The sequence below is a fragment of the Heterodontus francisci genome, chromosome 7 (assembly GCF_036365525.1).
Source record: "Heterodontus francisci isolate sHetFra1 chromosome 7, sHetFra1.hap1, whole genome shotgun sequence".
Lineage (NCBI taxonomy): Eukaryota > Metazoa > Chordata > Chondrichthyes > Heterodontiformes > Heterodontidae > Heterodontus > Heterodontus francisci.
The window spans coordinates 78,697,662-78,714,991 of NC_090377.1; the positions used below are offsets into that span (position 1 = coordinate 78,697,662).

General features: G+C 41.6%; 1 protein-coding gene across 2 annotated transcripts in view; it reads left to right on the top strand.

The window, feature by feature from the left end:
* The window catches only part of agps (alkylglycerone phosphate synthase), a 177,617-nt gene that overhangs the window by 84,432 nt on the left and 75,855 nt on the right, over positions 1-17,330 (top strand). For both annotated transcript variants that reach the window (XM_068035498.1, XM_068035497.1), the window contains exons 8-10: positions 3,165-3,245; positions 10,158-10,283; positions 10,826-10,934. In XM_068035498.1, the coding sequence (XP_067891599.1) occupies positions 3,165-3,245; positions 10,158-10,283; positions 10,826-10,934 (316 nt within the window). The remainder of the gene's footprint in view (positions 1-3,164; positions 3,246-10,157; positions 10,284-10,825; positions 10,935-17,330) is intronic.

Here is a 17,330-nt window from a genome sequence, read left to right on the forward strand (position 1 = left end):
TATCAAGACTACCCCTCCTCCTTTGCCATTCTGTCTGTCTTTCCAAAATATTGTGTACCCTGGAATATTTATTTCCCAACATTGCAAAAGAAGAGTCTCTGTTTGGGTTTAGGGCTCCCTGGCATCGATGTGTGTCAGTTGAAATATAAAATCTAATGAAGTCTAATGACTTCAGGTTCTCTGCTTCATTGCAATGTTATCTTTTGTCACAAAGATTTAACTGTTCAAGATTTCTACAATTACACTTTGCTGTGGCTTGTGAAACAGGGAATGACCTGATCTTCACTAATCAGTTAGGATACAGTGCTACTTGACCCTTGGTACTTTAACCACAGGGTAATGCACTCAACGTCCAACTGTAATGAATAATGTAAATGCAGCATTTGAATTATTTATTGTTCCACTTGCATGAGTGAAAGATTTGCATGAGTAATCCAGAGTATTTTCTGGACTTGGATTCCATGGTCCTTTTTGCACCCTTGGGCACTCATCCACTCAATATCCCTTGCTTAAGGGACATGATAAATCAGCTTACAGGATGAACAATCCTATGAAGTTAGATTTCTTGATGCTTTTCTATCACTTTCCTTGTAATAACTCTTTTCGGTAACTTTTCAGCCCCAATAAATTTTCTTTTGAACATCTTTGCTGCTCTGCCAATCTCAGGAGCAGCCGCCATGTTCCTTTGCTGTTGCACCAAGTTCTTCACCCAGATTTGGAAGGGTTCTGTTTAATGGCAAGTGGTTTTCCAATTTCTTGTAAATCAAAATTTTCCAATTTTTGTCAGCTTTGCAGTTTGAGTTTGAAACATACTTCTGTTACATCAGCTGAGCTAAATCAGTGTTGGCAAATACATTAGCTCCTAGCCACGTATAGCTGATCGGGAATCTAGATGTGGCTAATTGCATTTTTGATCAGTATTTTCAAAAACCACGTTCATTGGGCTTGTAATGTAATGTGAACCCATATATGAAAGTATATGCATGGGTAATAACTAGCAACTTTGCCAGTGGCGATCTTATCCTGAGAATCTTGCGACCTTGGAGTGATGTTGTGACAGACATCTTTATTTTCTTGTAAATTCCTTGTCTGTCCAGTCTTGTACTACTATGTTGGTCTTCAGTGGTGTATGGAGGAAGCTTCCTGTAGAATAGATTGCTTATCTTATTATAGAGACTTTGTCTTCTGAGAAGCATCCTACACAAATTGCATTTTCCTCTTTCCCCATCCCCCATGCCCCTGTGTGAGCTGTCAACAAACTTTGTGTGGTTGACATCCTTCCATCTATGAAAGATGATAGACACACAGCAAACAATCCATTTAGGTGGGATGTCTTCTCTTGGTGCACCTTTGCTGATGACTGTGAAGACTCATCATTTGAGCAGAACCTGCCTCCCAAGTGCTGCACATGAAGCTGCCAAGTGATGCTGAGTTGTTTTTGACGTTGGCACCTATTGCCAAGCTGCTATAGCAATTGGTCAGCATGGTAATGCACACTCCACAGGATGTGTCATCAGCTAGTGACTCCCAGGTGTGATGGTAGATATTGAGGGCCTTCATGTCACACTTGCAAGAAAACTTGAAGCAGAGCTTTGGGCGTCCCACTGGTTGTCTGGCCCCGGCTATCTCAAAGTACAGCAGGTCGTTGGGTATCCGACTGTCTTCCATCTGCAGAAGTGTCCGATCCACCAAAGCTGTCTCTGGTTAGTGTCAACGCACTTGGGAGCTCTGCCTTTGAGGACTGTCATATTTGTGATTTTGTCCTGCCAGGATATACTCATGCTGTGCAGCAGACAGCGAAGATGGAAAATATTGAGCTTCTTTTCCTATTAACTGTAAATCGTCTACATTACCCAGCCATACAGCAAGGCGCTGAGAACACAGGCCTTATAAACCATCAGCTTTGTCCTAAGGATCAGCTTGATATCACGTTCACGCTTCGTCAGCCAGCCAAAGGTGGTAGACGTTTTCCCTAAAATAAAAGCAAAATACTGCAGATGCTGGAAATCTGAAATTAAAAACAAGAAAAGCAGGTCTGGCAGCATCTGTGGAGAGAGAAGCAGAGTTAACGTTTCGGGTCAGTGACCCTTCTTCGGAACAGACGTTTTCCCTATGCATGTATTGAACTCTGCATCAAGGGACAGATTGTCTGTCACTGTGGCCTTTGCCTTCTGAGAAGCATCCTACACACATTGCACTCTTTTCTCTCTCTCACCCTCTTCTCCACTCCCTCCCCCACGCCCCCCCTCCACCACCATCACCCCAAATGTCCCTGTGCAAACTGTCCACAGACTTTGTATGGAGTGAAGATAAAAACAATCTGGGGCATAGGGAATAGGATCAAGCTGTTTGTACAGTGTGGTATTGGGAGGACTCCCGTAGGGACAGCTCTGCTGTTATGATGTCATGAAACCTCTTAAAGGGAGGAGGTTTGTACGGGCTCACTTCAGGATTGCTTCCTGGAATAACAATGAAGATCGACCAATGGCAGTAATCTGTTTTTGCTGTCAACTATTGTACATCTGTCAATGCTGGTCAACTGAATTCTACTGTTGCCTCTAATCAAGCTTTTCTTTTGAGAAATGATTGAGCAAGTGTTTTAAACTTTTTGGATGTCTGCAGTTGAATGTGTTTAAGTTATGTACCCTGTAAGGCTTCTTCATGGCTAAACTGGTAAAGATGATAAATAGCTTGGTCGTGAATAAAAGGAAGGTCCTCTGGTTTGATTTGTGGTCTGTGCTGAGTCAACTGACCTCAGCCAAGGGTAGTAATAAAGGTAGCTACAGTTAGTTCCTAATAATGAATGGTTCCTACTCCTAATCATTTTATCTGCTGGCCCCTGCTGGAAGTGCACTTGTTTGGATCTTGGGTGGGGTGTGCCCCCTCCCCACTCTCAAGAAGTTAGGAAGATTTCTAAGACTCCCTGGAGTTGCTTATTAATGAATAATTGATTAATTTAAATACTAGAGGGTGCCATGCATTCATGGAACTATATCCCAGCTAGAAAAGAAGTGCTAAGTGTTGTCTCATATATTGAATTGCAATTAGCTAATACAAATAAAAAGATAAGCTTATGTAGTAGTTTGACCAGTAGTAGATTTAAAAGGTTGTATTGGACTGAAATAGGTGCATTTATTTTATTTCAATTTACTTTTCACAAACAGAACCGAATATTATGGGTTGATGAAAAGAACTTGACAGCTCATGTAGAGGCTGGCATTACTGGGCAAGATCTTGAAAGACAGGTAAGGTTATATCTGTTTGTCGTTTGACTGGCCTTATGGAATGACAAGTCAAATTTAGCAAAGATGACTTTGCAGATGGTAACTTTTTATATTCAAGCTGAAAGGGGTTTTAATTTTGGTAATACTGAATTCTGTTTGAGTTTATTTCTTCAGTTTAAAAATCATGCACTTCAACAAAACACTTGCCTATTGTCCTTTTGTGTTCCTGTGATGAGCACTTCCACCAATGTCTTTGTACAGTAACTGCATGCTGACTTTCCAGGCCATTGAGCTACATAAAATGCTTTGTAACTAATGTAACATAACATTAGTTACAATGTTAAACGTCCTATCACAATACCATTTACAGGTGATCTAGGCACTGCAGATAAATGTTGCATTTTGAAATGTCATGTTGCAACCCAGTTATTACTGATCTTTCATGATGTTGCACATGGAGGTTAAAAACTAAATGCAGCCTTCCAGTCAAGGGGGATGATTATATGGTGGAAAATACTTGCATCAGGACGGCAAAGAGCGTTGAAGAGGACTTAGGAACAGGAGGGAGAAGGTAGAATGAGTTTGGGCAGGGTAGAGCCTGATGGGGTTTGGGGGAAACAAAGGTATTAGAGGGTGAAGGAGGGTAGAATTTAGAGATAATGGGAATGCAAAAGAAGCAAAGGTCAACAGAGCATGTTTCAGTCGCCTTGAAGGCAAGAGGAAGTGGCTCCACTATTGAAATAAGTACTTTATGGAGGGGAGGGGATTGGAGATAGGAAAGGGAATTGGAAGAAATGGATGGAGGAGCTGGATAAGGACAAAAGGGAAGGTTATAGGAGGGGTAAATGGGGAACAAAGTCAGGTGAGGAGGAATAGGATGGGCAGAGGGGTTGGGGGAAGAGTACAAGGTAGTCAAAGATCAAAATGGAACTCAAAAGTGAATTAAATGATGCACAATTCATGAATTTAAAGCAGCCTTATACAGAATGTCATGAACATAAATTAGTTGGCAATAATGGGGATACATGTATTAAATATTGGGGAGAAAGTTGACAAGATTAACTGTGGGGATAATGAATTGAAAGGATCTTTGCACATCACCATTAAGGAAAGACCAGGGCTTCAGGCAATAAAATCAATTGATCATTTACTTCTCAGATGAGGTGGGGGTAGTGAATTAAATAATTCAATAAAAATTGAAACTTCACTAGGGGAAGCTGGTCACAAATAGTTGATGGGCTGATTAGCACTGCTTCACCCCATTCTGCTAATGACTGCTTTTGCCCTCTGGTTGCAACAGGACTATCGGAGGCAGCATTAGTAGCGGCAGGGTGACATTTCTGCAAGGCCAGTGAACCAGGCAGGCAATAAGCCATCAGACAAGGGAAGCTAAGCAGTCGGCAATGCCAGGCAGAATGACCAGTGAGCAGGGAGGACATTTAAGGAATACTGGAGAGAGGAACCAGTAATATGTTAAATGGAATAGGCTGACCAGTCACATGACTTAACAAAAACATGGGAGAAATATAAAACCAGATTTCTTTGGGCCTCCAGATCAGCACATTAGACTTGCCTTCAGCAAGACTCCTCCATTCTTGGGAAAATACACTCTTGTAGCGCCACTGTGTGGTCAAGCATTAAATATAGCGATTAGAATTGACACCAGTTTGAGTTCATTTGATTAAGTATCATAACATTAGACTCACTGCATTACCTACGGGTATAATACCATTGAGTTTTGAGATAACTTATAGTTTTAAATGTCTGATAAATTTGCAAATCATAGCCATCCTGTGTTTAAGTCAACTTCTTTTGTAGTTTTCAAAACATTGAATTATGGCATTTAAATCTGGAAAATGATAATTTGAAAGATAATGATTCTGAAGTTAGCCCTCAAACTGAATCGCAAATTGTAAACTTCTAAACATTTAGACTAATATATACTTTTAAATCTGAAGTTCCATTGCATTATGAAAACCTCTGCAAGGTGTAACTTGTCCCATTGTTATGGATTCAATCTCAGCTGTGCTGTTAGCATTTCTTCTGCTGAATTAAAAACATTTGGGATAATACTGAATTCTGTGACTTTTTTTCTTTTGTGTAAAAATCATACACTTCAGCAAAACACTTGCCTATTGTCCTTTGTGTTCCTGTGATGAGTATTTCCACCCAATGTCTTTGTACCGGATTCAGCATTTTGAACTTGGGGGTTTTAACTAGGCACCCAGTTAATATTGTGATTATGAATTACGCTGTTAACTAAAACCAGTTGATAGCCCATTGCCATGAAGATTTGAACAGTACAAAATGCTATTTCTAAAGATATCAGTTGATGGGAAGTAAGTACTGGTATATATTGCACATGTTTTGTAGTGAGTGGGTTGTAAATCACAGTATTTTGGGTTAGTGCAAAATTTCCACAATGTAAATGTAGGCAAGATCTCAAGATTTTTAACCGCCTTGGAGGAAATGCCCAAATGTTCCTTTTTGTTTTTGGGATGATTAAACTCGGGTGTTGAGCAGATGGAATAACAAAGTAAATTCTGAAAACTAGGAATTTGTAATCAGTTGATATGCCAGAACACGTGTGCTGCATCTTAAGTAGATGTTGATGTGTTCCGCAAGGGATCAGTGTTTTCCCTGACAGATGGTTCCAAGATACATCACTTCTTGAGGTTTTACAACAGGCAGTTTACAAATATTTTCTGCCAATTGCCATAACGCAAATCTGTGTTCTGCTTGCAAAATGTAATATGTAAATAATTTGAAGTGCTATTTTCTTTTGAAATATTTAATCTGGAAGTAATTTGTGACATTTTACAGGTCAGGGCAAGAATTACCAAATAATTTTCATGTCAAGTGATATTGCTAAAGCAATTTAGTTGAAAGTGGTAGCCGTATACATTTGGTTTAACTAAGCATAGCTGTTTTTGTATTTTTGCTGTTCTGTGATTTCTAGTAGTTACAGCCAATGCTGATGTGTATTTGAGAATTTATAAATAAATATTTATAGATGTTGATCTTCTACAATGCTGATTAAGCTATGGCTCTCCTATGTAAGCCCATCATATTCAAATAAAATTTCATTTTTTAGTGAATTGATTGCTTTCATTTAGGAGTGAGATGACAAAATAACCCAGGAGCTATGAATTATAGTTTAGAATCCTGGAATTTTTCCAGTCCTTCCATTGAGAACATTTAGTACCTTGTCCCTTATCCACATAATGGGTATTAATGTCTTTTTCTCCCAGCCATTCTATTCAGGGATTGTAGTATGCATGTATCCAAGAAAAGTGTTTCAATAATTTTTCACTTGTGAATCTATATAGTTTCAGCTGAACGAGCTGAGACTGTTTTCCTTGCTTGTTCCTCAATCTTTGCAACAAAAGGCTAGCTTCCCAATTCTGTTTCACCAGCATCTGTAGTAGCTGGGCTGTCTTGTTTTGAATGCCCTTTGTTTTAGCAATGTGTATTGGAGCTAGTGTAATTCATTTTTTAAGCTATGTGACTTGATTAACACGCAGAAGGAAAAAAAACTTTTAAATTTGCCTTTGGTCACTGCAGACAAACGCTGCAGCGAGGGTCATGCTACTGTAAATCCATCATATGGTAAGCAGATTTTTTTGTAAAATTGCTGAACTTCAACAGTTAGGAATCGATCACTTGACATGGAAAATATTAAGACACTCAATCTGCTGACCTTTAGTTAATTTAGTCATGACAAAGCTTGGACAGCCATGAAATGGCTCAGTTTTGAGTGTCAGTATGGAATAACTTATTCAGAACTTCAATGCCTATTAGTTGTCTGTTCAGATTCACGTGGAATTCTCCTTTAATCTTGTTTATGGCTCTTGTGAAATTATATTGACTGGGAAAAGTCTGATTTTTATACATGAGCAAAATACTGAGGATGCTGGAAATCTGAAATAAAAACAAAATACTCGAACTGCTCATCAGGTCAGGCAGCATCTGTGGAGAACGTTAACAGTTGACGTTTCAGGTTGATGATCCGATGAGTCATTAGAAACGGTGGCTGGGATTGAACGGGGAGGTGGTGGCCATGATGCTATTTTGCATGGCTCAGACAACTAATTGACTGAGATCGTGGCTTCTGCCCCATTAAGGCAGGATATCTTGCCTCCAAGAGTTGTCAGCCAATCAGAGGGCTGGCAGCTCCTCAGTCCCAGCAGCAGCACCACCGGGACCGGTGGCCACTGCTGGGACTGTTCCCAGCCCCAGACGCAGGCAGTGATGGAGGCCGGAGAAGAATGTAAGCGGGGCTGGGGCCAATCAGACAGGCCCCTACAAGGGGGAGGGGATTGATTGCGAGGTGGGGGTCTTCCAGCAGGGGTGGCCCGTGCCGCTACAGCAGCCCTCCATGGGACGTAGGCCACCAGGCTTTACTCCCCAGGTGAAGTGCCCATCTGCTGCTGGTAAAATACCAGTAGCAGCAGGAAGAGGCCCTTAAGGGCCTCAATTGGCCTAAGGGCGGTTGGGCCGCCCACCACCTCTTCTGGTAAAATGCCAGTGGGGGCAAGTAGGCGGCAAGCATGGTGCCCCTGCCATCCCAGCCGATTTTACAACCCCCGCCTTCCAGTCCACTCTTAGCGCATATAAAATTCCAGCCATTAACTGTTTCTCTCCCCACAGATGCTATCTGACTTGCTGAGTGGTTCAGCATTTTCTTTATTTCTAATTTTTATACATGTTGCGTACATGATCCCCACTGAAGGTGAATAGTAATATGCTGCTGGAGGAGCCCATAAACTTAAATTAAATGCTTCCTTACTCAAAGTACTTTTGTCCCCATTCCTATGGGCAAACTTCAAATAATGGTGACCATTGTTACGGCCAGGTGAGGAGGGGGTCTCAGGCTCCCCTTTCTCTTGTTTGACAGCATCAGGGTTTGTTCCTTTAAAACAGTGGGTGTGCTTACCACCTCAGAGTGTTTTACCTTTTTCCTCTAATGTGATTGGTTCTTTTGCAATCGGGTAGGTTTTCTTGAGTTTAAACAAGAAAGAGGTAAGTTTATTATACTTAACATTCTAACCTGATTTTAAAAATATGCTACACATTCACACAAGAATCTCTCGCGCAAATAGATTACAGAGGGAAACAGATTTGGTGGTTGGATTAAAATCTAGAATAAATGGAAGTTAAATACAATCTGTGAAGCTGTAATCTTGAAGTCCTTGCTGGTCAAAGTGCATTTTGGTTGGCTTGCTTTGCTAGAGAGTTTTCCTGAAGGCAGAATTGATAGTTGGTTCTCTTTCCCTGGTCACTGGCTGTAGCGGTCTGTAGGCTTGGAGGGTTCCCCAGTTGCGGCCAGTTCTTTCCTTGATATTTTCTGGGGGGGTGGGGGGGAGGGTGGGAAGGAGAGAGAGACATGAGAGCAGCTGCCTACTTTGTTGCTGTGTACTCAGTTACTGCCTGTCTGCCGTCTATGTGACAAAACTTCCAGTTTCTTCAGAGATGAACAAGTCGTCACATGGCTGTATCAGTGCCCTTTGTTTTTAATGAGGTCCAAAGTCTAAAACCCAAAACTTCTCTTTGGGGTTGTCGGTGTTTATCCCCACCCGGAGGGATGTCTCCACTTATGAATGCTTCAGGATGACTTTGGCTCACTAACGAGGATAATCTGGCTAATCCACTCATTTAGCTAAAGCATTGTTCTGGCTAGGCCTCTTGTTGGACTGTTTGTCTCCAGTTCTTCATTTTTTTTTTTATTCATTCATGGGATGTAGCGTTGCTGGTCAGGCCAGCATTTATTGCCCATCCCTAATTGCCCTTGAGAAGGTGGTGGTGAGCTGCCTTCTTGAACCGCTGCAATTCATGTGGGGTAGGTACACCCACAGTGCTGTTAAGAAGGGAGTTCCAGGATTTTGACCCAGCGACAGTGAAGGAACGGCGATATAGTTCCAAGTCAGGATAGTGTGTGACTTGGAGGGGAACTTGCAGATGGTGATGTTCCCATGTATTTGCTGCCCTTGTCCTTCTAGTTGGTAGAGGTCGTGGGTTTGGAAGGTGCTCTCTAAGGAGCCTTGGTGCATTGCTGCAGTGCATCTTGTAGATGGTACACACTGCTGCCACTGTGCATTGGTGGTGGAGGGAGTGAATGTTTGTAGATGGGGTGCCAATCAAGCGGGCTGCTTTGTCCTGGATGGTGTCGAGCTTCTTGAGTGTTGTTGGAGCTGCACCCATCCAGGCAAGTGGAGAGTATTCCATCACACTCCTCATCTCCTGGTGTTTCAAATGTAAATTGCAGTGGCCGTCTTGGCTGCTAGTTTTTTAAAAAGTTAACTTGTATTTTGTTTTCCATTAGAAGTCTAGGGTAAGTTTCTAACTGATGAAATTAATATGTTCCATTTGGTACATAGGGATTGCTTGACACTAGTGGTAGATGTTATTTTTAGGTCTTGGGTTTTGATTTTAAGTGCATAAAGCATCACAACATTTAAATTGAATTTACAGATAATTTGGAAGTTGAATAGTTCCCAAAGCTGTTGGTTGTCTTTTGAAAGCAACAGCTTTCAGAAATATCCATGTTTGTATTGGGTCTGCCACTGTTTAAAATAGGAGCCATTTTGTTTATGCTAAAACTCTATAATATCGCATGACAGATTCTGAACTAATACTTTTTTTTCAGTTGGAAAACTGAATTTCAATTAAAGGAATCAAAGGAAAAGCTGATTTTTTTGAAAAACCTTTTTAATAATTGTAGTTCACCATTTTGTACACAACAGATTTGTATTGCTGGGCTCTTTCATTCCTTTGTTCAAATAGTGAAGTCATTACTGAGCATATAGAAAGCTGTGCTTCAAGGGAGCATAATGAAATAAAATGTTATATTCTATTGGTCTTATTTTTGCAATTCCCAATACCGAAAAAGGGCTTTGAACTAACTCTCTTTAAACTGTTTTCTCCTTGTTGAAGCTTAGTGAACATGGTTACTGCACAGGGCATGAACCAGATTCAATGGAGTTCAGCAGCCTTGGAGGCTGGGTAGCTACGAGGGCTTCGGGCATGAAAAAGAATATCTACGGTAATATTGAAGATCTGGTAAGTATTTGAAAATGCTTGTATATCTTGCATTTGATTGTTGGATTTGGTGTAATGCACCAGAATTCCAATATTATTTTCATTTGTTGTTTTGATGTGGGAGATGCTGGCAGCTGTATTTATTGACAATCTTGAACCACTTCAATCTTTAAGCTGCTGAAGTTCCCACAATGGTGTTTGGCAGCAAGTTGCAGGATTGTGACCCAGTAATGAAGAATGGTGAAGTGTGTCTTGGTCAGGATGGTGTGTGGGTTGGGGGTAAAATGATGGCCATTCCATGTCTGATCTTTGCAAGTTGTAGTTCTGAAATAAATCTAAAACTGACTTTATATCCCCATGTTCTGTCTTAAATTTCAAACTGGCCAATGAACAATCAAATGCCAGTTGGATAACACTACTTGATTTATTTTTTTAAAATGTGTGTCAATGAATTGAAAAAGAAACATCATTATGAGTAATCGCTGAATAACAAATTTAACTTCTCACAATGTTTTCCTAGACTTGGATAAAGAAATGATTTGTGGTTTTTACTGTGTTAACAGATTGTGCATATAAAAATGGTTACACCAAGAGGCATAGTAGAGAAAAGCTGTCAAGGTCCAAGAATGTCAACTGGCCCTGATATCTACCACTTCATTATGGGATCTGAAGGTACTATTTCAGTTTTTTTCGGTTCTTGTTCAGGTTTTCAGTTGTAATTCAGTAAGGGGAAACTAGGCAAGTACATGAAGACAAAAGGAATAGAAGGATATGTTGATTGAATGAGATGAATTAAGGAGGCAGGGAGGCTTGTATGAAGCACAAACTTTGTCATAGGCCTGTTGGGCTGAAAGGCCTGTTTGTTTATATAGAATTTTACGACATTGTGATTGAGAGGATGCTTTCTGCATGATAGGTTTTTTATTTAATCTTACTATTGCACATTGTTGCTGATAGTTTAGCTAACTTGAGATCTACTGTTGTCAAAGATTTGCATTTCTGAATTGTATTGCAACAACTGATCAAGTGCTGCAGTAAGACGAGAGTGTCAACATTAAGGGTACTTCAAGTTAGCAATACCGAAGCAAAATTTATTTGATTGAAGAATGTTGACTTAATTTCTGAAGAAGCACCAGTTATTCAATAAAGTGTTAATGTTATTCAGTTTCTTGAATGTAGACTTGCACACTAAAGCTTCATGGTGACGAGCACATGTGCAACTGGTGCAGAGTGAAATGTAATTCTTTGATCTTTTTAATGTTGGCATGAGAGTTGTGTCATCAGCTCTGTTAAAATTTTTTATTCAGTTTGCATTTGGATATGGATAAGTTGCAAACTTTGTTCTTTGGGTGAGTGCAGTAAATGGTAGCAGTCTCAAACATTGTCCATTATATAATGATTCTTGATTGTGCTAAAAGTTGTCAGTTGTCACCTAATCTTTACTTTGAGCATCCTCAAGAAACTGTAAACTTCTGTTTGATTTAGGAAAAATACTTAAATCCGTTATTGGACTTCTCTTGGATGCTTAGTATGAGTGAGATCACTTGCTCCTTTCCCCTTGCTTTCTCTGCTCGATTTCTCTGTTGCCCCTACTCCCTGTCCTCCCTCCCACCAGTCCCCCCCTAGGATTTCCATTAGCTGGACACTTTTTTTGGCAGGATGTGACTAGAGGTGTCTTGCAAAGAGCTCTGTTGGGGGCGCAGCTATTCACTGTATTCACTAACAACTTGGGTGATGGGATTTGCCATGACACGCAGATAGGAGGCAGTGTAGATGAAAGCATAAAATTGCAAAGATATTGGCTAATTAAGTGAATGGGCAAAACTGTTGGAAAGGGCATTCCATCCAGGTAAATGTGAAGTTATCCACTTTGGACCTAAAAAGGATAGAACAGGGTACTTATTGAATGATATAAATCTAAAAACAGTTGAGGTCCAAAGACAAAAACAAAAAATGCCGGAAATACTCAGCAGGTCAGGGAGCATCTGTGGAGAGAAAAGCAGCATTAATATTTCAGAGCGATGATGCTTCAGAACTGGCAACGGTCAGAAATGTAGTAGGTTTTGAGCAAGTGAAAGGGGGAGGGAGGGGCAAGAAGAGCAAAAGGGAAGGTCTGTGATAGGGTGGAGGGCAGGAGAAATTAAATGACAAAAGGTTTCATAGTACAAAGCCAAGTGAAGAAACAAAATCTCCAACAGTAGCTACAAAGTAGGACAGTGTACATCAAGAAATAATGGGGAGTGGGGGGGGGGGGGGTTGCTTTCAAGAAAGATATGGCAATAATCGTGGGTGATTTTAATCTTCACAATGATGGGACAAATCAAATTGGCTAAAGATGAGTTCATAGTGTATTCAGGACAGTTTCTTAGAACAATATGTTCTAGAAACTACCAGGGATCATGTTATTTTAGACCTGGTAATGAGTAATAAAACTGGATTAATTAAAGACCTCATAGTAAAGCATCCTCTATGCAAGAGTGATCATAACATGATAGATTCGCTTTCAGTTTGTGAATGAGAAATGTGGGTTTATAACTAGTGTCTTTAACGTAAATAAAGGCAATTACAAGGGTATGATTGGTTAAAATAGACGGTGAAAATAGGTTAACAGGTAAGACGGTAGAGAAGCAGTGGCCGATATTTAAGAAGATATTTCATAACTCTCAACAAAGGTATATTCCATTGAGGAATAAAGACTCCTACCAGAAGGATACAAATCCGTGGCTAACTAAGGAGATTAGGGGTGATATCAAATTGAAAGAAAAGGCGTACAGTGCTGCAAAGATTAGCGGTAGGCCAGAAAATTGGGAAAATTTTAGTAACCAGCAAAGGATGACTAAAAAATAAAAGGGAGAAATTGGAGTATGAGAGAAAACCAGCAAGAAATATGAAAGACAGTGAAAGCTTCTACAAATATAGAAAAAGGAAAAGAGTAGCTAAAGTGAGTGTTGGTCCCTTAGAGGGTTTGACTGGGAAGTTAATGGGGAGCAAGGAAACGGTAGAGGCTTTGAACAGGTATTTTGTATCCGTCTTCACAGGAGAAGACACAAAAAGCATCCCAAGAATAGAAGAAAATCAGGAAGCAAAAGGGAGGGCGGAACTTAGAACTCCCATTCGAGAATAAGTAATGGGAATACTAATGGGACTGAAGGCTGACAAGTCCCCTGGACCTGACTGTCTAGATCCAAGGGTCTTAAAGGAGGTGGCTCTAGAGATAGTGTATGCATTCATTGTAATCTTCCAGAATTCCCTAGATTCTGGAAAGGTCCCAGCGGATTGGAAAACCACAAATGTAGCACTCCTGTTCAAGAAAGGCGGGAGACAGAAAGCTGGGGACTATAGGTCAGTTAGCCTAACGTCTGTCGTTGGGAAAATGTTAGAATCCATTATTAAGGAAGTAGTGGGACATCTAGAAAATCACAGTACAATCAGGCACAATCAAATGGTCTTGTTAAAGGGAAATCATGTTTGACAAATTTATTAGAGTTCTTTGAGGATGTAACAAGCAGGGTGGGTAGAGGGGAAACCAGTAGATGTGTATTTGGATTTTCAAAAGGCATTTGATAAGGTGCCACATAAAAGATTACTACACAAGATAAGTGCTCATGGTGTTGAGGGTGATTATATTAGCATGGATAGAGGACTGGCTAACAGGAAATAGAGTCTGGATAAATGGGTCATTTTCAGGATGACAACTGTAACTAGTGGAGTGCCACAGGGATCAGTGTTGCGGCCTCAACTATTTACGTTCTATATTTATAACTTGGATGAAGGGACCAATTGTATTGTAGCCGGATTTGCTGACAATACGAAGATTGGTAGGAAAGCAAGTTGTGAGGAGGATACCAAGAGTCTGCAGAGGGATGTAGGTAGGTTGAGTGGGCAAAAATTTTTAGATGGACTATAATGTGGGAAAATGTGAGGTTGTCCACTTTGGCAGGCAGAATAGAAAAGCAGGATATTATTTAAATGGAGAGAGACTGCAGAATGTTGTGCTGGAGAGAGACCTAGTGTTCTTGTACATGAATCACAAAAAGTCAGCGTGCAGGCACAGTAAGTAATTAGGAAGGCAAATGGAATGTTGGCCTTTATTGCAAGGGGGATGGAGTATAAAAATGGGGAAGTGTTGCTACAGCAGTACAGGGCATGGTGAGATCACACCCAGAGTACTGTGTACTTTTTTGGTCACCTTATTTAAAAAGGGATATACTTGCATTGGAGGGAGTTTAGAGATGGTTCACTAGACAGATTCCTGGGATGAGGGGTTTGTCTTATGAGGAAAGATCGAGCAGGTTGGGCCTAGACTCATTGGAGTTTAGAAGATTGAGGTGATCTTATTGAATCGTATGAGATTCTGAAAGGGCTGGGTGGGTAGATGCTGAGAGAATATTTCCCCTCATGGGGAAATCTAGAACTAGGAGGCACCGTTTCAAATTAAGGAGTCTCCCATTTAAGACTCAGGTGACGAGGAAGTCCTTCTCCTAGAAGGTCGTTAGTGTTTGGAATTCTCTTTCCCAGCGAGCATTGGACGCTGGGTCATTGAATTATTCACGGCTGAGTTAGACAGATTTTTCTTTTATCTATAAGGGTGTCAAAGGGGGCAGGCAGTAAAGTGGAGTTAAGACCACGATCAGATCAGCCATGATTGTATTGAATGGCGGAGCAGGCTTGAGGGGTTGAATAGCCTACTACTCCTCCTATTTCTTATGTTCTTGGATGTTTCTGGATGAGGTGTAGATAGCAGTATAACAGCCATCCAAATGCACAATAAAGGGATTAAGAAAGAAATGAAGTGGAGGGAACAAACCAAAAAAGAGAAGAGGAGAATAAAAATTGTGGGCATAAGATATGATCTAAAATTAATGAACCCCATGTTGAGTTTGGAAGGCTGTAAACTGCCCAGTTGAAAGATGAGGTGCTGTTTCTTGAGCTTGCATTGAGCTTCATTGGAACACTCTAGTAGGCCAAGGACAGAAATGTCAGAGTGGGAGAAAGGTGGAGAATTAAATTGGCAAGCGACAGGAAGCTCGGGGTCATGCTTGTGGGCTCAATTGAGGTGTTCTGCAAAGCGGTTACCCAGTCTGCGTTCAGTTTCCCCAATGTAGAGGAGACGATATTGCTCGCAGTGAATTCTTTGGCCTCCTTGTCTCGAAAGACAATGGCTAAGCGCCTAATAGTGGTCGGTTTTGTGGAGCAGCGCCTGAAGTGGCTATAAAGGCCAACTCTAGAGTGATGGACTCTTCCACAGGCGCTGCAGATAAAATTGGTTGTTGGGACTGTTACACAGTTGGCGCCCTCCTTGCACTTCTGTCTCTTTTCCTGCCAACTGCTGAGTCTCTTCGACTTGCCTCTCTTTAGCCCCGCCTTTATAGCTGTCCGCCAGCTCTGGCGATCGCTGGCAACTGACTCCCATGACCTGTGGTCAATGTCACATTTGCAGACGTCTTTAAAGCGGAGACATGAGTGGCCAGTGGGTCTGATACCAGTGACGAGCTTGCTGTACAGTGCGGCCTTGAGGATCCTGCTATCCTCCATGCGGCTCACATGGCCAAGCCATCTCAAGTGCCGCTGGCTCAGTAGGGTGTATGTGCTGGGGATGTTGGCCGCCTCGAGGACTTCTGCATTGGAGATACCGTCCTGCCACCTGATGCCAAGGATTCTCCGGAGACAGCGAAGATGGAATGCGTTGAGACGTCGCTGTTGGCTGACGTAGAGCAAGGCACTGAGTACGCAAGCTTGAAAGTCTTGAACTTTTGTGTTCCGTGTCAGTGCGCCATTTTCCCACACCTCCTTGGCCAGTCTGGACATAGCAGTGGACGCCTTTCCCATGTGCTTGTTGATTTCTGCATAGAGAGACAGGTTACTAGTGATAGTTGAGACTAGGAAGGTGAACTCTTGAACCACTTCCAGAGTGTAGTCGCCAATATTGAGGGATGGAGCATTTCTGATGTCCTGTTCCATGATGTTCATACAGTATGATGTGAATGTAGTATGCTAAATTGATGTGCAAGTAAATCGCTGTTTTACTTGAAAGTGTTTGGGGCCCTGGATGGTGGGAAGGGAGTAGGTGAAAGGGAAGCTTTTGCATCTCCTGCGCTTCCATGAAAAGGTGCCGTAGGAAAGTGGGGAGGCGTGGGAGTGAGGTCTGGACCAGAGTGTTGCAGAGGGAACAGTCGCTTTGGAATGTTGAAAGAGGAGGGAAAGATGTGTTTTGTGGCATCGCGCTGGAGGTGGCAGAAATGGCGGAGGATGATCCGTTGAATATGGAGGCTGGTGGGGTGGAAGGGGAGCCCCATAATGGTTCTGGGAGGGGATGGGGTGAGAGCAGATGTGCGTGAAATAGATCAGACATGGTTGAGGGCCCTGTCAACCACGGGGAGGAATCGTCTGAGGAAAAAGGAAGACCTGTTTGAAGCGCTATGGAAGGTTGCATCATCCAAACAGATGCAAAAGAGAAACTGGGAGATTGGACTCGAGGTCGATAGAGACTTGAGGGGGTGGGAGGCGAGTGTGTCCAGCAACACAGATCATCAAAATGTCATGAGCAGGTACATAACGTACTCCAAAAAGGCCCATAGAATGCTGGCCTTTATATCTAGAGGGTGTAGAAGTCAAGTTTCAGCTATACAAAGTCCTGGTCAGACCACAGCTGGAGTATTGAGCAGTTCTGGGCATCACACCTTAGGAAGGATATAGTGACTTTAGAGAGAGTGCAGCATGGATTTACCAGAATGATACCTGGACTCAGAGTTAAATTACAAGGAGAGTTTACACAAACTCTGGTTGTGTTCCCTGGAATTTAGAAGGTTGAGGTGATTGAGTTTTCAAGGTATTAATGGAAACAGATAGGGTAGACAGAGAAACTATTTCTGCCAGTTGGGGAGTATAGGACTTAGGGGCAGTCAAAAAAATTGGAGCTAGACCTTTTGAGTGAAATTTGGAAACGCTTCTTCAGAGTGGCAGAAGTTTGGAACTCTTCCGCAAACTGCAGTTGATATTCGATTAATTGCTAGTTTTAAAACTGAGATTGATCGATTTTTGTTAGCCAAATGTGGCAGCTATGCAGAG